We start from the raw sequence: 23599 nt of genomic DNA on the forward strand, positions 1-23599 counted from the left end.
AACGATACTTGAATCTCTTTCTTTTGGGCTCTCTCCTCTCTTTCTCTTAAGCTCGCTCTTCCCCTTCTCTTGATTATTGTTGCCAAGATGTTCTTCACCAGTAAGCTTTGGAGAAGGCAGATCATTTCGAAATTTATGCTGATGTAGGGAAGAACTGTCATTGTGTGGCTTAGCAGAAGCTGAGGCTGTCTGGGTTTCGAGCTTAATATCACCGATACTTGAATCTCTTTCTTTTGGGCTCTCTCCTCTCTTTCTCTTAAGTTCGCTCTTCCCCTTCTCTTTATTATTGTTGCCAAGATGTTCTTCACCAGTAAGCTTTGGAGAAGGCAGATCATTTCCACTCAAATATCCTGGCCCAGTGCTGTCATCGTCAACATCAATAATTTCAACAACTTCCTTCAATGCAGATCTCCAATCACCTGAAAAGGCAAAATATGATAGAGATTTTAAAGATTTTGGTCTAATACTGATAGAACCTCGAGAAGTGTAAACCGTCTTCTCATTGAGAAAAGCAAGATGACATGCCCCTGCAATCAGCAGAATTTCGAAGTCCTAAACTACAACTCCCAAGCAATGGGCTGCTCCTGTCCATTGACTGCACAGCACTAAGTCTGGTGGCCAGTAGAAGGAAAAGTGGCAGTTTGTCCGCGTTATAATCCCAAAAGTACCTAAAACTACACAGAAAAAGGGTGACTGCCGAAGAATGAAATCCTTGCTGATTGTATTAGGTAGCTTATGAGTGACAGTTTTGGTTGTACTACAGAGCCAACTAATATGTTCTCTAAATTCGACAATTCATTAAGAGAACAAGAGTGTCGTTTGATGAACACAGGGAATGCAGGCCTTCTTCTTTCTTTCGACACATATGTTCTTGTCGGTATACATCCACCTACTACGCATACCTGAGCTAAGAACCAAATGCACCAATCCTACTTATCCTCTAATGGTTTAGGAAAATATAGCAAAATCATTGTAAGGTGTTTGATGCCGGTTTCTAATGCAACCTTAAGGAGCACTTTTTGAGTAATCGGAGTGCGGCATTTGGAACTTATAAGACAACGTGAGGTGAACCTAACAAAAGTGATGAGAGCTGAGTTGAAAATAGAAAGGAGCATAGCAAGCAAAAGGCAGAAGTTCTCGGTAGCAAATTCTTCCCCAAATGAATAATCGAAGGCCCTAGTGAGCCCTGCTCCTGTCCACTAAACCAAGACTCTCTAAAACACTAACATTCCAAAGAAGACAAGAACTGCCTAGGATCCTGCCACCAATCCAACTAAATTTGTAAAATCATACGTCTTTGAAAACCGCCAAGGACGAGTTCATGTTAATAATTTGTGGGAGTTGGCGATAATTAAGTTTATTTTACAGCTCAAAAGTTGAATAAGAGAAGAATATTCGCAAGGCCGAGCTTACGCATCTACATTAATTCACTAAAAAAGATAACACACCGGCAAAATGAGAACAATATTGTAATCCTTTCACCTCGCAAGACTCCACCGTCTTCCACTGGGGATCTATGGCTACTACCCGGCAATGCCAGACCCCACGCACCTTTCCTGAAATCCGCCTTTGGCAAGGATGATACGCTACCACCGCCCCAAGAACCGTTTCCGTTCCGACCATCATCATCGCCTTTCTCGAAGCCATTGACCTCATCACTAGGAACACCCCTTCCCGCTGTTCCTGCTCCATCTCGCAGCATCCTCTTGTTCCTCAGCATAGCCATATCCACCTCTAATTCCAAAACCCTCAAGTCCAATTCCACGTACTTCCCTTCGACCTTACTCTCCAGCACCTCATTCTTCCTCTTCAGCTTGACATTCTCCCTCCTAAGCGAGTCCGCCTCCTCGGTTCTTCCCTCTCTCTCGTTCTCGAGACTCGCCATCCGCACCCTCAAACGCTCGTTCTCCTTCCCCAGAGCCTCCAACTTGGCGTTCAAACCCTCTTTCTCGACGCTCAAACGCTCGTGACCCTCCGTCAGAGCCACCAGCTTCGCGCGCAAACCCTCGTTCTCCTTCCTCAGAGCTTCGGTCGTCCCGGCTTCCAGCACCCATTTCTCCTCTATCGCCGCTAGAAACTTGTGAAGATCCTCGAGGGGCCTAAACGAGGATCTCAATGAAGTAACCAGCTCGGGGACGCTGCTGTTCCGGATCCCATCGTCATCCTCGCCGGGCGCGGAGGGGACACGAGGATCGCGGCTCATGTTCTGCACGTTAGAGAAGCTGGTCGCGCACGTACCGGGGAAGAGCTTTGGCTCGGAGGACGAAGCGAGTCCTTCGCGTCTTAGGTTCCCGAGCGACATGAGAGACTTCACAAGCTTTGCTTCGAACCGAGGCCGGAAGCGAGAGAAGGCGAAACGTTCGGTCTCCTCTCCTCCGAGGGAGATGTTTTGAAAAGACTTCACGAGCACCCGCGCCACTTTGACAACGCATGCGGACTTATCGGTCGAAGACAAGGGACGGACAATCAGAATCAACAAATCAGAGTGGCGCAGCGGAAGCGTGGTGGGCCCATAACCCACAGGTCCCAGGATCGAAACCTGGCTCTGATAGAAGAGTAGCTTCCGACCGGTCACCATCCTTTTTATTATTTTGTTTATTTCCTCTCTCTGACCAAAAAAAAATAAAAAAAATCAGTAAATACAGCTACTTCTTTTCTAAGTTGACTACACTTTAGAGTATTTATACCCGAATAGTATGTCCATAAAGGAAAATTAGCTATCTTAAAGAATAACGGAATATTAAGTAATATCCTAATATCAAAGAATTAATTCTCCAAAAAATTCTCAATTTTATGTTTAGTCCAAATTCTGCCTCCAACTTTCACCTAATCTCAAATCTACAATGTGAGGGTGTTGATGTCGATAATTTTGAGTAAACTAGTTGTGATTTTTGGATGTGTAGGCAGATTTGAGATTGCAGCGAAAGCTGGGGGTTTTTTATGAAATAAAAAAAGTTCATAATAAAGAGAATCGACAAAGAATGCATATTTCTTAATTGATTTCACTTTGCGCTTTATTAATAAGGGTATTTAAACTCCAATAATATGCATATGAAATGAAGGTAGCTATTTTATTGAAATATCATATTATATCCCTAGTATCTAATAATGTCTCTAATAAAATTCTGGAAAATTTCCAATCTTTGTAAATATATTTCATAGGTTGTTGTCTTATCATTTGTCGGTCATGTTGGTCAAATGCTTTTTTGTGATTTCGATCTTCTTCCTCGTTTCTAGTGATTCTTTACCAATACAATCTCAGCGAAAGCAGAGTCCCGTGATATTCTTTCTCTCTTTTAATTTTTTCAAATATGGTTGATACGTCAACTGTTACCCCTATAAATATGGATCTCATAGTTGAGTTGGATCGATAAGCCAGATGAAATGACCAAGATCAAATCGATTTAAATTAAAATTCGGGCACCAAACGGTACTGCCAATTTACATGTTGCCCCTATAATATTTGATGATTTGACCAAAAAAATATATGTTTGATTCGAAACACAATTGAAAACTATCTATCTCTACATGGCTCGTTTGATAAATCTAAACAAATAGGTGCTGATAATTTAGGTATTGAATTTTAAGGGTTGACAATTTTTATTGTTGAAAGTAGATAAAAAGTTGTTTGATAAGTACCGAAAATTAAAGGACTGGATTTTCATTCCTTTCTTGCCATACATGAAATTATAACCATTGTCAGCGTATTTAGGCAATATAATTCGTGAGATTCTAATTGCCATCAATTACTTTTTATAATTAAAGAATAAGGTTGCCCATTCCTTTCATACATCGTTGATTGACTCTTTTAATTAATTTAATTTTTTGACTGATTGTTAATTATGTTTGTCAAAGAAGCTTAGGTCTGTTTGTTTATGTTTCTTTTTTTGTTTTTAAACATTTTTTCTGTTTTTTGTTCCCGGGAACAAAAAACAGAAAAATGTTTAAAAACAAAAAACGCACCCACGTTTTCATTCCTTTTTTTTTGTTCTTTTGGGAACAAAAAAGAAACACAAATAAGAAACACAAATTTTGTGTTTCTTATTTGAAACAAATCTTAGAAACACTTTTGTATTTCTTCTTCTTTTTCTTCTTATTTTCTTCTTCTTATTTTCTTTCTTTTTTTCTTTCGCCGGTCGCCGCCTCCATGGCCTGCGGCCAACGAGGGCCGGCGGCCTCGCCCGGCCACGGCGAGGCTCGCCGGCCCCAGGGTCGGCCTCGCCTTGGCTAGGCGAGCTCGGCCTCGCCGGATCTGGGGCGAGCTCGAGCTCGCCCGGCCAAGGCGAGGCCGACCTCGTTGCCGGGCCGGGCGAGCTCGATCTCGCCAGGTCAGCGGCGAGCCGACCTCGCCCAGCGGCCGACGAGGCTCGGCCTCCGTGGCCTGGGCGGGTCGGCCTCGCCCAACTACGGCGAGGCTCGACCTCGCCGAGGGGGCCGGCGAGCCTCGCCGTGGCCGGGCGAGGCCGCCGGCCCTCATCGGCGATCGCCAGGCCATGGCGAGGGCCGGCGACCAAAGCCAAAAGAAAAAAAAAGAAAAAGAAAAAAAAAAAGAAAAATAGAATAAAAATATTTAAAAATAAAAGAAATAAAAAAATTATACAAAGGGCATGGTTGCACCCTATTTACTTTCCCAGAAAGAAATTTCTGTTTTTTGTTCACGGGAACAAAAAGGAAGAAACGCGTTTGTGTGCGTTTGTTCCTTTTTTGTTCTTTTTGTTCCAGGAACAAAAAAGAAACGAAACAAGAAACACAAATTTTGTGTTTCTTTGTTTAACACAAATCGAAACACTTTTTTTTTTTTTTTTTTTTTTCTCTTATTTTTGTTCTTCTTTCTTTTGGCCGGTCGCCGGCCTCGGCCATGGCCGGGCGACCCCGACGAGGGCGGCGGCCTCGCCCGGCCACGGCGAGGCCGACGCTCGCCGTCCCCGGCGAGGCCGACCTCGCGCCGGCCTGGCGAGCTCGATCTCGCCCAGATTCGGCGAGGCCGACCTCGCCCGGCGGCCGCGAGCCTCGGCCTCGCCCGCGGTGGCCGGCGAGGCCGCGCCTCGCCGCCCGCCCGGGCGAGCTCGGCCTCGCCGGATCAAGCGGGCCGACCTCGCGCCGGCCGGGCGAGCTCGATCTCGCCCGGATCCGGCCTCGAGCTCGCCCGGGCCGGCGAGGCCGAGGCTCGCCGGGCCGGGCGAGCTCGGCCCTCGCCCGGCGGTCGCCGGCCAAGGCCTTGGCCGGCGACCGGCCAAAAAAGAAAAAAAAATGAAAAAAAGAAAAAAAGGAAAAATAAGAAAAAATAGAAAAAATAAAAGAAATAAAAATTATCCAAATTTACCAAACATGTTTCGTTTTTATTTTTTATTCCCGGAACAAGTTTACCAAACGCGTATTTTGTTCAAAAATTGTTCCCAGGAGCAGAAATACTTTTTTCTATTTGTGTTCCCGAAACAATTTTTAAAAAAACGTTACCAAACGCGCCCAAATTTACCAAACGTGTTTCTATTTATTTTTATTCTGGAACAAATTTACCAAACGCATTTTTTTGTTCAAAAATTGTTCCCAGAAACAGAAACACTTTTTCTATTTACATTCCCTGGAACAATTTTTAAATAGAAACACAAACAAACGCACCCTTAATGTCATTAACAATTTTTTTTATAATTTTCAATACTTGATTTGATCAAAACATGCATCCATCTTTCATCTAGCTTTTGATTATGGGAAACAAAATTTGAACGCGTTTATTTCACGGAAAACTTGAGTTTTGAAAAAAAAAAATCTAAAAAATGATCACATATATCACTTACAAAAATGGACGATTGCAAAATATAATTGTCATTCATTAAAATAGCTAGTCATTAATTATTATCGATAATAAATATATTTTCCATTGATTACTTTTTCTAAGCAATATAATCAATCATTTTCGGAAAATATTTTCCAAATCGTAAGTTTTCTAAGCACCCTTAATTTATCTCAATCTTCTCCAAAGTAGTTTATCCTTGGACCCTTAGCTTAAAAGGGTGAGCATAATTATAGTTATAAATTCACAAGAATAGTGTGTAAAAATGCAAAAATTTTTGTTTATTATTAAAATTTTGGGATGATTGCTCAAAACCCGTGAACTTTCGCATTGTCATGTAATAGCCCTTGAATTTCGAAAAAAATTTAGATTGCTCCTTTGAACTTTGGCATTGATGTGTTATGGCATGCAAATTTGGGGAAATTCCAAATAAGGATCTAAAGGGCCCACATTTTCTTAAATAAAAGCCTAAAGTGGATATTGTTTCAAATGAGAATTTGAAGTTGCTAAATTATCTCAAATAAGGGCTTGAAGTGGCCAAGTTGTCTCAATCAAAAATTTGGCTAACCGATGACTATTCTGGCCATCAAATAAGGGTATTTTAGTCAAAAAAAAATTATGACACACTTTTCAATTTTTTGATTTGTCGTCTTTCCTTTCTATTCCTTTCCTTTCCTTTTTCCTTTTCCTTTTTCTTTCTCTTCTTCCCTCCGTCGGCCATGGCAAAGATCATCAAGCTTAGGCAAGGGCCATCCAAACCGATGTTAGGTGAGGATGGGCAAGCAAAGAGCACCCTTGTCGGATCGGCCTCGCCTAATCTGGTGAGGGCATTCCTCGCTAGATTTAGCGAGGGGTAACCCTCGCAAGCGTCGAGGAAAGGTGACCCTTGCCTGGTGTGGTGAGGGCGAGGGTTACCCTCACCTATGTCAAGCGAGGGTGACCCTCGTCTAATTTGGCCTTCATCGATCTAGGAGAGCATTCCTCGCCACATTCAATGAGGGCACCACGCTTTTGTCGGGCAAGGGTCCTAGCCCAAGCAAGGTGACCGTTGCCCAACGCCGGCAAAGGCGAGGGTAGCCCTCGCCTAAGATTGGCAATCTACGCCATGGCGACGAGAGGGAAGAAGATAAAAGAAAAATGAAAAAGGAATAAAAAAAAAATTAAATAATTAAAAGGTTGAAATGCCTTTTAGCTAGCGAGTTAAGCCTTTTTTAAAGCGATATAGTTATTCTAGGCCCTTATTTAAAATAAATTATACTTCAAGCTCTTATTCAAGACAATTTGGCAACATAGGTCCTTATTTAAAATAATGTCCACTTTAGGCCATTATTTGAAAAAAAATGAGAGCACCCTTATTTGAAATTTATATTGCAAGTTTTGAATAACTACAGATTACACTTAATTTTTTTTTTTATTACAATTGCTAGTTTCTCCATTGTCGCCCAATTAGTCTTCAAACTCCGAAAATATACGGTTTATCTTACAAACTTTTCAAAGTTAAGGGACCTTAAACAACTTTGCCAAAACTCAAAGTGAGTTTCAACGATTATCTAAAAATTTTAAGCAATTCTGGACAAAAATATCTAGATACCATCATATGTTTTGTGTGGTTGATATTATGTAGATATCTAGACCTAGACAGAACCTTAAACTGTCCCGTTTATCGGAGTTAATCTCAAACGTAAAATAGGGTAATAATAAACCGCTAGAGGAAATTAACCAATTTGGGAAATCCCTAGGCACGATTTCCGCGATGAGGCCGCCGGTGAAACAACTTTGGATGCCTTACGGGAAAAATATCGATTGACATCCTCCCGTACAGAAACTTTCACTTGTCTTGGTTCAATTTATAAACTATATCAAAGTGAATCAATCTATTTAACACAAATCTTGAAACTGATTAAAAGATTTGACCTCACCTGGTTCGATTTTACTACTAAAATCAAACCCAATAACAGTCTTGCTGGTTTCCTTTTTTAAATTTTTCGGTTCAATTAGATTCGCAACTTGGAAAATGACACCTCATGATTATTGGCATATTTTCTATTGGTGGAACTAGTTTTTGAAATGTATCAGTAATTTGGTGTCAATAATTGTATCATTGCGTCAGTAACCTTTAAGATGTATTATTAGTAAACATAAACTACTGTTTTTCATAATCGTACTCATTATTTTATTCAGTGGACAGATAATATCTGCGCCAACTATCATGCATCATGCATCTTGAATCAAAAATTCAAATCAACAGACTGACGACATGAGAAACACAAAAACCAGACATGAACAGGGCCGAAAAGAGGAGGAATACTTATCTAGACCCGGATCCAGGCAATTCAACGAACGACAACCGTTGGCTTCGTGGGACCCACACCCTGGGCCCGGAGCGACTCTAAACAAAATCAGACATTCGCGATTCCACCTGATGCGATAGAAACGGTTCTAGGAAAGAATATCCTCCCCCGACGTTGTGTCCACGTGGTAACGGCCCGTCCCGATAATATTCCCGCGCATCTCCCCTGTAGCATATCGCGCATTCTTAGCCCCCTATATCTCGAGATCGCGAGAAATTGAGCCGTTCCAGTGGCACCGGGCGTAATTAACCCCGAAACCGAAGGGCGATGTCCCTGGAGGCGGAGCCAAAGCCCCTCCTCCCCCACTGCCCACGGCTCCGGTGAGGACAAAAAGGGACGTGCCACAATTATTACCCAAATTTGTCATTTGCCAAATCTCGCCACCGATTAAATTTAAATCGCCCTCCCCCCTGGGCCTATTAAATCCGATTTCCCGGATTTTATTTTAATTGGTTTCAGATCTGTTTGAGGTGACGGATCCGATTCCCAGGTAACTTCCCATCTTCGGCACTTTCTTGCTGATTTTTGTTCTCTTGCCTTTGGCGTCTCGAGGAAATTTTCGCCTTTTTGGCCGAAATGCGTAACGGAGAATTTTGTTGTTTCCCATTTCTGTCGATTTTAACGATATGGGTTCATTCAAATCGGTGGAGATTTTTTGGAAAAAAAATAAATTCATCTTGAATTTTGACGCGTGAATGACCCTGTCTGGGTTTCTTGATGATGGGGAAATTATTTCGCGTGGTTATTAGTACGGATGGAGCCCACCATGTGTTTGAGTTTGAGTTTTGTCTAATTTTTATTTATGAAGGAGGGTTGTCTTTTAATAATGTCGGGGAGTAGGATTAGGACAAGAATGCGGCAAGCGAAGATTGTCCTGGCCCAAGGAAGAAGGAAAAAATGAAAAAGTGGAGCAGGGGGTGAGCAATGAGCAATGAGCGTTGAGCATTGTTGCTGTGGTGGAAGATTTGTATTGAATTTAAGCTTGATTGATGCCGTAATGGACTGGCTCTCCTTGGAAATTCAAGTTCCGAACGTGGCCCAGGGGGACCGGCTGCTTTTTATTTTTATATGTGGCGCTGAGTCTGCTACGTTGAGCAAATGCGCACATGGCTTTTTGTCTGTGCGTTCACAATAAAGAAAGTCTTTCTTTATGGCCTTTTAAAAAAATTTGCATGGATCTGGTGACTCCTCCATCTTTTTGTATATGAAGTTGACATTATTTATTGGTTTTTTTAGCTCTTCGACCGCCTAGATGTGAATTGGACCCATGTTTTGGGTTGGCCGGGTATCTGTGTTCTGTAGTTTGGAGTTTTTATGAGATGTGCCGTTAGGATGAAGAAATAGTTTTCACAAGCGATGTGAGGGGTTGAGACACTTGGAAATCAACTATTCTTCCCAAATATACCAGCCATGCTCGTCAATAATCAAAGCTGTCCTTGAAAGCTGATTTTTGAAAATAGTTAATGCTACTGTTTCTGAAAATGTTCACGTTTAGAGCCGAGTTTCAATTCGAACACGTCCTTTGAGATTGTGTATCGGGAGTGATTTTTCTGAGATCCCAAATTGTTAGTCCATTGCTAAAATAATGCTTTTTGTGATAGAGGTGTGGAAATTACCTAAATGATCAGCATCGAGATAAGAACTTTTTTTATTTGATGCTGCCAAAGATCAGGATCAACTGTTCATGGCAATAGTTGCTGCAGCACGATCAAAGTTCCTTGATTTTGAATTAAGAAGTTTGTCTAATGGAAAACTAATCATGTATGTGCTCCTTTGGTCTTTCATAGTTATGTCTTAATTAATCGATTGTTCACTTGAGTTTCCTCATGATGCTTGTCCATCAATTTTTTTTCTGTTCTTTTCGAACCAATTATTTGAAGATTTTCCTATTATCTGTAATCTAGATAAAAATCGAACTGACATTGCTTTCTTTTTAGTAGTAGTTTATGCGATGATTTACGGTTCAATACCAGTCCTAATGCGATTAAAATTCTTGAGTAGTCTCATTTATTGACGTTTGAGTTATAGGGATCAAGGATTTAGAGCTTCTCATTCCTAGGATTCTAATGGCATATTAAAAAAGATGTTCTTCCTAATGAGCACTAAGATTGATTAAGTTTGTTGAAGCTTGACGAATTGCGAACTGTTTTCTTTTGAATGCTACAGTGGGATTATATTCTGATGTTTTTTTTAAGAGGCCAGAGTGCAATACTTGGGAGCATTTATGAGTGATGTCCAAAGAAAGATATTCTTCTCGAGTCTTTTGTCTGTCAAAAGTGCCTTTTAAGCCTGCTTATTGCTCTTCTTTGGAGAGACATCATCCTAGTTGCTTTGATTTCATGTCAAAGTTTAGTCTCTCTTTCTCAGTACAGCTATGTATTTTGTTTGTCTTTCACATTTTTCTTCTGTGGGATAATTGTACCTTTCAACTCTAAAATTTGATCATATTCTGCGGTTCAGTAAAAGCTAAGTATTTCTCAATCTTAACTTCATGCGGCTTTGGTCCAGACACATTCTGTTTAACTCATGATTTTTGAGCTCCAAATGACATGTGTAATTGGTTTCTTTCAGCCTGATCTTAGGCCCTAACTCAACCTTCATGGATGAACCCTGTGGAGACTCGCTTTCGCTACGGCTCTAATGGGTTTTCACAACTTCCCAGAGTGAGCTAAAAGTCTGTAACAAGAGATGAGACGGTTTCAGCAGAATCAAGTAACAAAGTCTTCCACAAGAGAAATTGATGCGGAGAAGGTCAAATTAGTGACTAAAGCAGGTGAACTTTTATCCGAAGCATCAGTTCTCTTGGCATTATAATTTTGAGTCTCAAAAACACTAATGGGAACAAGAGAATACTGTGTATCTTATAGTCATGTATACAAGAGCTGACAACTTATGATGTCCAGTGACTAATGTGATTTTCTTGACATTTTCAAATTTGAGAAAGAGAGAAGATTTTCAGTTCACCTATTAACCAAACTAAGAACTCTTCTCTTTTCCATTTCGCTGAGTGTTGGTTTGAGATGTGTACTATGAATTTCCTGCTTATCTTCATTTGACTATGTTACCATCCTTTTATTCTTGTCGATCATTTGGCTAAATCACACTTTTAGATTCTCTTCTTTCCTTCCTTTTAAAGTTCCAGTGCTTGTGAGTACCTTCTGTAAGATTGCATTGATCATGCTAAAATCCTCTTTTAATGTCTAAACAAATGGAGCGTTTTATCTGATTGCACTTGATAATGGCTTTTCTTGCATAGTCTAATGGATAAAAGCAGTTACATTTTTATCACTTAGTTCTCCTTTTGTAACTTTCAAAGATGTTGGTGGGTAATGCAATATTGAGTTAAAAGTCATTCACCTTTTCCTTGCATGGACTTCAGAATTAGACATATTCTTCTGTAAGGAATCACCGATGGTTTGTTTAGACGCTAGAATAAAGAAATCGCTCAATTTCATTTTTCTGAATTGGTTATGTTAAGATTCTGAGGTACTCAGAATGTTTTTTTGGGTAAAGCTGAGGTACTCAGAATGTTGGTACTGCAGATACTGAAAAAAAGGTTGCAAGAATCTTGGAGCTCATAAAGAACGAAAGCCAAAGCAGAAAACGGGGCAAAGAACTCGAAGAGAGCCAGAACTTGTCGGGCTCGTCGAGGACTTCCTACGACAGTATCAGTTGCTCTATGCAGAGTATGATCATCTTAAGCAGGACCGAGATAAAAATGATCCCAGAAGAAGCAAGACAGACGATTCTCTGTCCACCTCCAACTCCGACTCCGACTCCGAATATTTTTCTTCTGAGGAAATCGACTGCAATTTAGGAGAATCGAAGCATGATCGACTGGCGGCAAAAAGTGTTCCTCAAAAGCTTGAGGATGATAACAAGGAAATGATCATCCTAAGAAATCATTTGGCTTCAATTAGGAAAGAGAGAGAAACTTTGAGTACAGAGCATATGGCTGCCCAGAGCAAGCTCAAGGAAGCGGAGAATGTTATCAAAGAACTGAGGCTAGAAGGAGCACCGCCCTGAGCAAGATCCAAGAAGCGGAGAATGTTATCAAAGAACTGAGGCTAGAAGGGAGCACTGCCCTGAGCAAGATCCAAGAAGCGGAGAATGTTATCAAAGAACTAAGGCTAGAAGTGGGCGAGAGGAAGAGAGAACTGTCAACTCTTTCAAAGAAGCATCAAGTCCTAGAAGTTGAAGCATCGCTGAGGACAAAGAAGTTGGAGGGACAGATAGGTGGCTTGAAATCTGAATTGCAGTCTCTGCGCTGCCACAAAAGTGATTTAGAAGCAGAGATTCAGAGCCAAGCTAGCAAAGCCAAACAGCTGAAAATGGAAAGTGAAGGGCTTCAGGCTTGCATTATGGAACTTAAACTCAATTCTGAAAGCAAAGAAATTGAGATGTCTGATCTCCTAAAGAAACTTGACGACAATGAGAACAGTGCAAAATCTAGATCTGCAGAGTCGGAGGAACAAGTCAGGATTCTGCAAATGGAGGTGAGCTCTCTACATGTTGAGAAATGCACGATGGAGGAAACTGTAGAATGTTTACAGAAGAAACTGCTGGCTAACGAAAAGGATTTAGATCGGATTAACACTTTGAATGAAGAAGTAAAGCTTCTAGAGAGCCAGATAGCTAAGTTTGAAGGAAGGAAGCAGAAATCGAACAGAACTTGATTCAAATACGAACTCTCGAAGAAGAATTAACAAGTATGTTTGAAGACAAAGAGAGAGTAACTGAGGAGAAGAACCGCCTTGCTGCGCAGGTCAAGGACATGAAGCTAAAATTGGACGCTCTTCGTGTGAGGGAGAATGATCTGCTAGAGCAGATTCGGAATCACGTCCCACGAGAACAATCAGTGTAGACAGGAAAAGGAGGAATTGGAAGCCAGGTTCGTGGAATTGGAGAGCAAATCGATAGAAAGGGGAAACGAGCTCTCAGCTCTGCAGGATAAACTTAAGGCTGATGGGGATGCATACTCTTCGCATATATCTGCCTTGACGGTCCGAGCTAAGAAACTGCAAGAGGATGTCAATTCTTTGCTGACCCTGAAGAAGCAGCTGGAGTTGCATAACGAGAAAGACAGACAAGAATCTTCGCCAAGGTTCAACGGTGTTCGCATTGAGAACAAGTCAAGTGAGCAGGAAGTTATTACTCCTCGCAGGTTGGCTAGGAAATATAGGCAAGCTAGGAGTTTGTTGCAAGAACCAATGGACGCTCAGTTCCTAGAAAGGAGAATGGAAGAATTGGCGGATGAGTTCCGCATGCACTTCGAAGATAATGTACGCCTGATGAGCCAACGTATCCTGGTCTTGGAGCAGCTACACATGGAGAACAAGGATAGCTACAAGATGATGAAAGAGAGGTTTCAGCGAGAGCATGAGGCGCTTAAGGATCGGTCCTACATCTGCAAAGCTGAGATGGGGAAGATAACGGATGCTTCGCTGATGGTGAGCAATGCGCTTCACCATTTGGACTTGATAGTGTCGAAATTTGATGAGCAAAACGAAAACGTTCTAGGCCGTATGTCGAAAGTCTCGAAGGAGATCCAATGCCTGCGAAACAAGGTTTCAGGGCGAAAGACAAAGTAAGATGTGTGAAAAGCGACACTGTCCATCAAATAACCGCAGTGGACTCCAAAGGCATGAAGAATGTTATACATAGTGAGGAGAGCTGGGCTGTAATGGCAAAAGTAGACGATGAGAACATGGAAAAGATGCGTATGACGAAGGCCGTTGACCAACTCGAGAAGCGGGTGGCGGAATTAGAGAACATTGCAAAGGTAAGGGAAGAAGGGTTGTTCGGGCTTGTGGATGAGAAAAAGGAGGCCATCAGGCAACTGTGTCTCTCGATCAACTATTACCGAGATCGCTGTCTTCAATACCGGGAGGTGATCTCGAAGATCGCTGCTAGCCGGAGGCGCACAACCTGAGTTTTGATCTCATCTCCATAAGACGATTCTGGTGCAGCCGTGCGGTGCTTATAATCTGGTTCTTCCTTTTCTCAAGTGGCATAGTGAGCATTGCTTATTTTGATCCACCATTTGATTAGGCGGGCAACCTCGCTAATCAAGCGTAACTTTCTGAAAATCCTTTGTGGCGGTCCTTTTATTTTTGGTCTAATGGAGAGAAACATCTCCAAGACAATTTGAGATTTCGTTGGCAAAAACTTTGTTCTTGTAACGGGTACTTTATATACTGCTTTGCAGTATGAAAATTCAATCTAAGGGTTCGTTTGTTTTATTGAAAAATTACTTACCACTTGGAAAACATTTTCAGGCCATTCAATTTTAGAGAAAGTGAACCACTGTTCATGCTGAAAACTATTTCCTTTTTTCTTAGAAGGGAAAGTCTTTTTCCAAATCTAAGATTGTTATTTTCAGTCCATGGAAAACTTTTTTTTGCTGATTGAGTAGTTTTCGGTCTTTCTAACGCTAGAAAGTTTGAAAACAAATTTTCATAAATGGTTCTTCATCAAACAACGTGACCTTAACACTTATGAAAATCGATAGATATATCATTTTTTTAGCTGCACAACTTGTGCCTCACAGATGGTGGAGTGATGGGCAATAGTCATGTATTGGACTTAGCGTGGGCGCAGTGTCTTCTATCAATTCAGATGAGCAAGGGTGAGACTTGATCAACGTACGAGTTACCTCCTACATGCCCAACAGGTGAAATGGTCGGGCCTAGGCATCCGACCCGGCTTGCCCGAGCTTGCCTAACCCGATTTAAGCATGTTCGGACTTGTGTGAGGACATTTATGCCCGTCCTACCGATTGATTGGGTCTACTTACAATACAAAACAAGCAAAGTCTTTATTTTTTTGGGCAGCATTAAATCCATGCCTTAGATACTAAAATTCATCCAATTTTTTTACCAAAAACACAAAACTATCATCGATCATTCAATTGCAATTTAAAGTGGTAGCGGTAAATTTACTTACTTTCCCTTTTAAATTTCTATGTAGGATATGGTTACCAAAAAGGCCAAGTTCCCATGTATATATGTCTTTTTCTTTATTGTTTGATTTTACTTCTTTAAAAATTAGTTTTGTTGAAAAGGAAAATTTCCAAGAAGCCCTAGTTCTTTTTTTACCTTATTGAGCAAATTTATGGACAAATTGTAGAGTAGAATTTAGCAAAAGGTTTAGCATAAACAGTTTTTTAAACAATCATTTGTTTATAATTTTTCGCTTTCGTTGTGCATACCACCATCGAATCCATTCTTGTCAAGCAAAAGAATCCTCCTTGAAGATCGTCCAAAATAAGACCACAATCACATTCTTTAATGTGAAACTTTAAATTTAATCAAATCAAAACATTGCATAAAATAATAATTTTTTTTAAAAGCCGGTTCAATTTCGTCATTTTGGATCAACAAAAATCAATATCATCTATAATATTTTCAGTATATTTTCTAGATATTTATATAACTTGTCATATACTTTAAGTAAAAACACCTTGCCAATAGTAAAGAAGAAAATTAATTATTTAAAATAGTTAGTAGATAAACTTGACATATATTTTAGACAAATTGAATTAAAAAATAAAAATAAAAAATCATCAAGGAAGCTTTTGAGATGAGAGAGAAAAAATTGACGCCAAAAAAAAAAATATAGGAGAGACAAAAAAAAAGTTAATATTAGAGCAATGGTGAAGAAAGGTTTTTAATTTTTTTATTATATCAAAAAATTTATCTTTTTTGTTATTATTGTTAAGATAATTTTATGTGGGACACGTAAAAACACTAAAGGAATATTTAAGAATGCACTAGAAGAAGTTTTTCAACACACTAAAATACAAAAATTGTAAAATGGTTAATTATAAAACTAAATCCGAATTAGAGATAGGAGGAAAAATAGAAAAAAAAGAATTAACGAGGCAATTGACCAAAATGAGGTTAATTTTATCTTGTGAGTGCAAATCGGTGAAAATAGCGCTGTTCTTTTTTAAGAAAATATTTTTGGGTTTTACTTGCATCGATTTACGTATGACTCGTTAACCATCAAATCCTATAAACAGCTTTCTAACACGAGAATTTTGCGCAGGACTTTTTTCAAACGAAGATCACCCAATCTAAACCTCAATCCACGACAATTCCTCTTCCGACTATCAAAAAAAGCAAAAAAAAAATCCCACGATGCCACCCACCAATCCCGAACCTCCACGTCAGACGCCGCAAGCTACGACAGGACAAGAGCGCGGGAGTTCCACATCCCCCACACGCGTGGGGCCCCCCTACCCCATCAGTGCCTAATCATTTTTATCACGAGACGCGCGCCCCTCATCCGCTCGCGGCGATAAATCGGGGGGAAGGGAGGCCAATATCTCGCGAGACCGACCCGAACGCGCCAGGGGGTCAACGGTCGTAGCCCCTGGGACCTGGCGGCAGCTGCCAGCCAGCGATTGGCCAGCTCCCCGCACGCGCCAGCCTGGCACCCGCGCGGGGTGTCGGTGGCAGAATTGCAATTACCGCGGAATTCGGGGGGCGAGGTGCTCGCCGAGGAGCTGCCCCCGAAAAGATTCCGTCGTCCTTCCGTCCTGCGGCCCCGAAACGAAGTTGTCTTTTGTTTGAAAGCGCTCGTGGACACCGCAGGTGGTCGCTCTCTCTCTCGCTCTTTGTGTAGGAGCGCCCTCCCAATCCCAGCACGAACCCGAAAGACTGCTCTTTTTCTCCTTCGTTTTTCGAAATTATCTCCGCCTCTCCATCTCCATCTCCATCGCTCGCTTCGCTCGGCTCGGGTGCGCGCGCGTGATCGGAGGAGGAGGCCGCGGCCGACAAGCCCGGGGACTCGGACGCCGAGCTCGGAGATTCAGGTGAATTCCTGCTCCGATGAGCTGATCAGCTCTCTCTGTGAAAGTTTCGTCTTCCGGCGTTCCGGTATCCGGAGCTTCTACTCCGGCGGGGAAGCCGAGGTTGACGTCCCGTTCGGATTGATCGGAGCTCGCCTCGAGCGCGGGATTTCTCCGCCGTCGCGAGGCCCGGACTTCGGGAACCGTGGTTGAGCCTGAGTCGGAGTTTTTTTTTTCCTTTGGGACTGAGACCGTTACGGAGTCCTTTTTTTTAATCCATTTCGTTTTCCGATCGTCGCTGTCCCGGTTTCCGAGGACTAGGATTGATTACGGATGTGGTTTGGTGGACTGTCTGAAAATTGGAGCTCTGCAGTGATTTCCCTTCCGATTCGCAGCTCAAGCCTCTTTGCTTTGAATCCGCAGGCCTTTGGTTTTGACGGATTAGTTCCGCCGTCCTGAATCCGCGCGAATCGGTTGAAGCTGCTCGAGGGAGGGAGGCTAGCGAGATTGGAGGAGATCGAATCAGGTAGGCTGCTCTTCGTCCTCTGTTCTTAAGCTCCCAGATTTTCGAATTGTCTCCACGGAAATGCTCGCAAAAAAAGAAGAAAAAAAGGAGCAGCTCTTTCTTTCTTTCTTCCGTAGATGTGGTTGGAATTCATAATCGAGCCGCTTCTTGGTGATACTACTGAACTGGCACCAGAGTAGGGTCGTACTATGTAGCAGCAGCAGCTTTTAGGAAATGAAGATTTGATTGGTTTTGGAGCTGTGGTCCCCCTCACGGCACTAGAGTAGGATCATGCCATAGCGGAAGCAACTTCGGAGAAACAAACATTGTAGAACGGATTTTGAATTGTGGTCCTCTTGTCCCTTTGAAAGTAGTGAAACTGGAACCAGTGTTGTCGATCGGTTCGTGTTCTTGAGGCTTGCCCAGAAACTATGTTTCCTCCTCTTTATTATTATTATTATTTTATTTTTATTTTTTTAACTTGGTCGATGTTAAGACACTAGAAAGGCTTAGAGGAACCTTTTCAGGGTACCCAACTAAATGTAAACATCATGGGAACATGAAAGTAACTGGTGTAATTTTAGATTGATTTAGTTTCCAGTGAATGTCTCTAAGGAAGTGAAAATAATCTGGAAATATTTTTGAAAAGTCATCTCAATTGTAATGATCTTGGACAGTTCTTCCTGATGGAGGGTGTATTTGTTTTTATTGATATATTATACGGAAACTATCAAAAGAAGTTAAAAGCTATTATGATGTCCTTTTTAATGCCTATACAGTCAATTAATTTCTACTGCTTAACATTATTTTGAGTATGAGGTCTGATAAGTTTATATTTGGCATTATAGTTATCTCTATCTTTACAAATGGGACACTAATGAATCTGAATAAATTGGGGAAAAGGGCTTTCGCTAAGTTCTCTATATACCTTTCTCTGGCATTATATTTTGAATTATCTGAGAGCATCTCATTCAGAATTTGGATGAAACTTGACGAATTTCTTTTAAAATTTCCAGTTGTTGTGGACAAGATGGTATGTGGCAATGCATTCTTGTAGTTAAAGGTTAATCCTCTGACAGAGACATGACTAAACATCGATTCAGAGATTCAATAAAGTCCTTGTTCGGGAGTCATATTGATTCAGAGGCAGGGGAACAGCTGAAAGGAACTAAATCAGGTAATTCCTTGCCAGCAAGAATGGTTCTTCAAGAGGCTATCAATCAGTAATATGTACGCTCTTGAAAATTAAAATTGGGATCATAATTGGATCTCCATAATATTTTGAAGTTATAGATCATTTCATGTTAATTCATCCTGTTTTTGGTACATTGGAATAATTGGATTGAGAAACTGCTGGTTATATGCAGAAATTGAGGCCAAGGTGAATAGGATCTTGAAGCTTATCAGAGATGAACATCCTGAAGAAGACAACCAGGATCCAGCTGGGGACTCTAGAAGAAGATCGCTTGAAGAGTTAGTCAATGAATTCCACACAAAATATCAGTCCCTGTATGAAAAATATGATTCTCTCACAGCAGAGCTCAGGAAAAAGGTTAGTAGCAAACGAAGTAAAGATGAACCTCATTCGTCAAGCTCTGATTCAGACTCAGACTCGGACCATTCCTCAAAGAAAGACGGTAAAAATGGGCAATTAGAAAATGATCGGGAAAAATCACAGCTGACATGAAGCAGGAACTTGAAACAGCAAATCTAGAAGTTGCTGACTTGAAGAGGAAGTTAACAAGCATGACAGAAGAGAGACATTCTGCAGTCTGAATGCCAAGTAGCTTTGAGCAAGGTACAAGCAGCAGAAAACAGTATCCAGGAGATGAACATCAAAGCTGAAAGGTTAGAGGAGGAAAGATCCAAGCATTTTGCTGACAACCAGAACCTGACCGAAAAGCTGGAGATGCTTGGTAAGGTTGAAGTAGAACAAAACAAAGACTGGAGGACATGACAGTTCAGAAAGAGACCTTGATGGCAGAGAGAGAGGCTGCCTTGAAAAAGATTGAAGAGGGAGAAAAATTACTGCTGACTTGAGAAATTCGGTTGATCAGATGAAAGATGAAAAAGCAGCTCTGGAGCTGGAACTAGAATCTATGAAAGGCCATGTTTCAGGTATGAAAGAGCATCAAGAATCAGCAGAACAGAAAATTGCAGATGTAAGCCACTCCTAGAAGTCACCCTGGAAGAAAACAAGTCTCTAGCTTCTAAAGTGTCCGAACTTTTACATGGCATTGAGAATGCACAGAAAAATATTGAAGACTTCAACAGTGAATTGGGAGAAATGAAGAAAACTTTGGAGGAAAAAGAAAGGGAGCTTTTGGCTTTGACAGAAGTGCATCAAGTCCATCAGAATGATGCATCAGCTCAGATAGAAGGCCTGAAAGCACAGATAGCAAATCTTGAATTGAAACTTGAAACTGTTCAAACTGAGAAAAGGGACGTAGAAGAGCTGATGGAAAGAAAATCAACTGAAGCAAAACAACTGGCTGAGGAAAACATGCGACTGACAGCCCAAGCTGCAGAATTTGAAGAAATGTCAAAAGCCAGAGAGGATGAAATATCGGCTCTCAAGAAGAAGCTCGAGGATAGTGAAAAGGAGTCTCTCTAGGACGGAGGATTTGACCGCACAGGTGAAAACCTTGCTTCACAATCTGGAATCTTTACAAGCTCAAAAAGCTGAAATGGAGGAACAGATTGTTTCAAAAACCGATGAAGCATCCACCCAAATCTCTGGGCTAATGGATCAGGTCAACATATTGCAGCAGGAACTGGGATCTCTAGGAAACCAGAAAGCTGAACTGGAATTGCAACTTGAGAAAAATCTCAAGAGCTTTCAGAAACTATGGTTGAGACAGAAAGATTGAAGGAGGAGTTGACAAGAAAAACTATTGATCAAGAAAAGATTATGGAGGAGAAGGAAGGTTTAGTATGTCGGGTGAAGGACCTGGACCTGGAGACAGCTACTATGCGCACCCAGAAGGATGACATGGAAGAACGAATAAGAACTATAGAGAAGGAGAATGACCTGCTTAGAGAGGAAAAGGAAGAGTTGCAGAGAAATGTTCTCGAGTTTCAGGAGACTCACGATGCTCTTCGAGGACACAAAAGTGAATTAGAATTGCAGCTTGAAACAAAGACTCGAGATTTTTCGGAATTCTCTACTCAAATGGAGGGCTTGAAACAGCAGCTAGTGAGTGATAGAGATCATCACCAGAAGACAATGGAAGAGAGAGACAGCATGACAGCCCGGATACAGGACCTCATGCTTGAGGTGGATTCTCTAATCAACCACAGAACTCAACTGGAAGAGCAGATAAAAAGCAAAGGTATTGAGAGCGATCAGTTGCGAGAGGAAATGGGTAGACTACAAGATAGAGTTCTTGAATTGGAGAGGAAGCTCTCAGAGAAAGAGGATGGATTTTCTGCTCTACATGAAAAACTAGAACAGGGAGAAACTGAAGCTTCAGCTAAAATCATGGCTTTGGAGACACAAATTAACAATCTGAGAGAGGATTTGGATCTCTTACAGAGTCAGAAAGCTCAGTTGGAACTACAACTTGAAAAAGAGAGACAAGAATCTTCAGAAAGCATGGTGCAATTGGAGAATCAGAAAAGTGAAGTAACCAACCAGAGTGAAGATCTGCGGAGATTGCTTAAAGAGAAGGAGGACTCGCACAAAACGTTGAGTGAGAAACTCATGCTTGAGGTGGATTCTCTGATCAACCACAGAACTCAACTGGAAGAGCAGACAAAAAGCAAAGGTATTGAGAGCGATCAGTTGCGAGAGGAAATGGGTAGACTACAAGATAGAGTTCTTGAATTGGAGAGGAAGCTCTCAGAGAAAGAGGATGGATTTTCTGCTCTACATGAAAAACTAGAACAGGGAGAAACTGAAGCTTCAGCTAAAATCATGGCTTTGGAGACACAAATTAACAATCTGAGAGAGGATTTGGATCTCTTACAGAGTCAGAAAGCTCAGTTGGAACTACAACTTGAAAAAGAGAGACAAGAATCTTCAGAAAGCATGATGCAATTGGAGAATCGGAAAAGTGAAGTAACCAACCAGAGTGAAGATCTGCGGAGATTGCTTAAAGAGAAGGAGGACTCGCACAAAACGTTGAGTGAGAAACTCATGCTTGAGGTGGATTCTCTGATCAACCACAGAACTCAACTGGAAGAGCAGATAAAAAGCAAAAGTATTGAGAGCGATCAGTTGCAAGAGGAAAAGGGAAGACTACAGGCTAGAGTTCTTGAATTGGAGAGGAAGCTATCAGAGAAAGAGGATGGATTTTCTGCTCTACATGAAAAACTTGAACAAGGAGAAACTGAAGCTTCAGCTAAAATCATGGCTTTGGAGACGCAAATTAACAATCTGAGAGAGGATTTGGATCTCTTACAGAGTCAGAAAGCTCAATTGGAACTACAACTTGAACAAGAGAGACAAGAATCTTCAGGAAGCATGATGCAACTGGAGAATCAGAAAAGTGAAGTAGCCAACCAGAGTGAAGATCTGCGGAGATTGCTTAAAGAGAAGGAGGACGCGCACAAAACGTTGAGTGAGAACCTTATGCTTGAGGTGGATTCTCTAATCAACCACAGAACTCAACTGGAAGAGCAGATAAAAAGCAAAAGTATTGAGAGCGATCAGTTGCAAGAGGAAAAGGGAAGACTACAGGATAGAGTTCTTGAATTGGAGAGGAAGCTATCAGAGAAAGAGGATGAATTTTCTGCTCTACATGAAAAACTTGAACAAGGAGAAACTGAAGCTTCGGCTAAAATCATGGCTTTGGAGACACAAATTAACAATCTGAGAGAGGATTTGGATCGCTTGCAAAGTCAGAAAGCTCAATTGGAACTACAACTTGAAAAGGAGAGACAAGAATCTTCAGAAAGCATGATGCAAATGCAGAGTCGGACAAGTGAAGTAGCCAACCAGAGTGAAGATCTGCGGAGATTGCTTAAAGAGAAGGAGGATTCACACAAAACGTTGAGTGAGGAACATACACTAGTTGGAGGCTTTTTTCGTAAGTGCAAGGAAAGCCTTGAGCGGGCAGAAACTAAGACGAAAGAAATGGAAGCTGAGTTCCGCTCAAAATTCCATTCAAGGGACCAGATGGTGGCTGATTTGGAAGAAATGGTTGAAGATTTGAAGAGAGATCAAGAATTAAAAGAAGAAGAAATCAGTTCCTTAACTGAGAATGTACGAAATATCGAGGTTAAGCTCCGTCTCTCAAACCAGAAGCTTAGGGTCACAGAGCAATTGCTGACTGAGAAGGAAGAGAGCTTCAGGAAAGCCGAAGCAAAATTCCAACAAGAACAGAGGGCTCTTGAAGAAAGGGTTGCGGCCTTGTCTGAAACAATTGCCTCAAACAACGAAGCCTATCAGAAAATGATTACAGAAGTCTCCAAAGAAGTAAACAGCAGCTTGATTGCATGGGAAGCTGTTGTCCAGAAATTCGACACAGAATATGACAACTACAGAAACTGCATTTTGGAAGTCTACAATGACTTGAACATTGTGAAGAGCTGGGTAAGAGATGCGAATGACGCGAAACGTCAACTAGGGAGGAAGTTCGTGAATTAGCGGAGCATCTGAAGGTTAAGAAAGAACGGGAGTCGTTCCTGACAGATCAGCTCGAGAAGTTAAAGGTGCAAGCCAGCGAGGAACAAGCCGAAAAGGGGAAACTGACTATAGCTCTAAACAGGATCGAGAAAAAGGCTGAGGAACTCGAGACGACATTGAAGGACAAAGACGAGTCGATCTTCGGTCTCGGGGAAGAGAAGAGGGAGGCGATCAGGCAACTCTGCATCTGGATTGACTATCATCGCAGCCTCAATGATGACCTCAAGGAAATGCTAGCCAAGACGGTAACAGCCAGAGGCCAGAGGGCAGCCGCAGGCTCTGACTTTGTTTTATTTCTATTCGCAGATTCGTTCCGGTGTGTCAACATTTTTTTCCTTGATTGTTGATTCCATTTAGGCAAAGTGTCTTGTAGATAGATTTTTTTGCGTGATATGATTGTTTCGACATTTTATAGTCAGGATGTTGTATAAAAACTTGGTTGATGCCTTTGTACCGGTCATCAATTGAGCATCCCCGTAGTCATGGAAAACTATCACATGAGACTGCAATATTCCGGTTTGTGTAGATG

The 23599-nt window shown here is 41.5% G+C and overlaps 1 protein-coding gene and 1 pseudogene across 1 annotated transcript; both read left to right on the forward strand.

The window, feature by feature from the left end:
• Positions 1-11860: 11860 nt before the first annotated feature.
• Positions 11861-14365, forward strand: LOC120293598 (annotated as a pseudogene).
• A 2552-nt stretch (positions 14366-16917) lies between these two features.
• LOC120293599 (COP1-interactive protein 1-like) lies at positions 16918-23417 on the forward strand. The gene is given in 11 exon segments (XM_039313290.1): positions 16918-16960; positions 17360-17462; positions 18458-18618; positions 18809-19108; positions 19111-19204; positions 19206-19372; positions 19375-19467; positions 19470-19559; positions 19619-20050; positions 20264-23022; positions 23082-23417. Coding segments are annotated over 9 exon segments (4365 nt in total). The 5' UTR covers positions 16918-16960; positions 17360-17462; positions 18458-18524.
• Positions 23418-23599: the final 182 nt, after the last annotated feature.

Source organism: Eucalyptus grandis, chromosome 5 (genome assembly GCF_016545825.1).
Source record: "Eucalyptus grandis isolate ANBG69807.140 chromosome 5, ASM1654582v1, whole genome shotgun sequence".
In the NCBI taxonomy this organism is placed as follows: domain Eukaryota; kingdom Viridiplantae; phylum Streptophyta; class Magnoliopsida; order Myrtales; family Myrtaceae; genus Eucalyptus; species Eucalyptus grandis.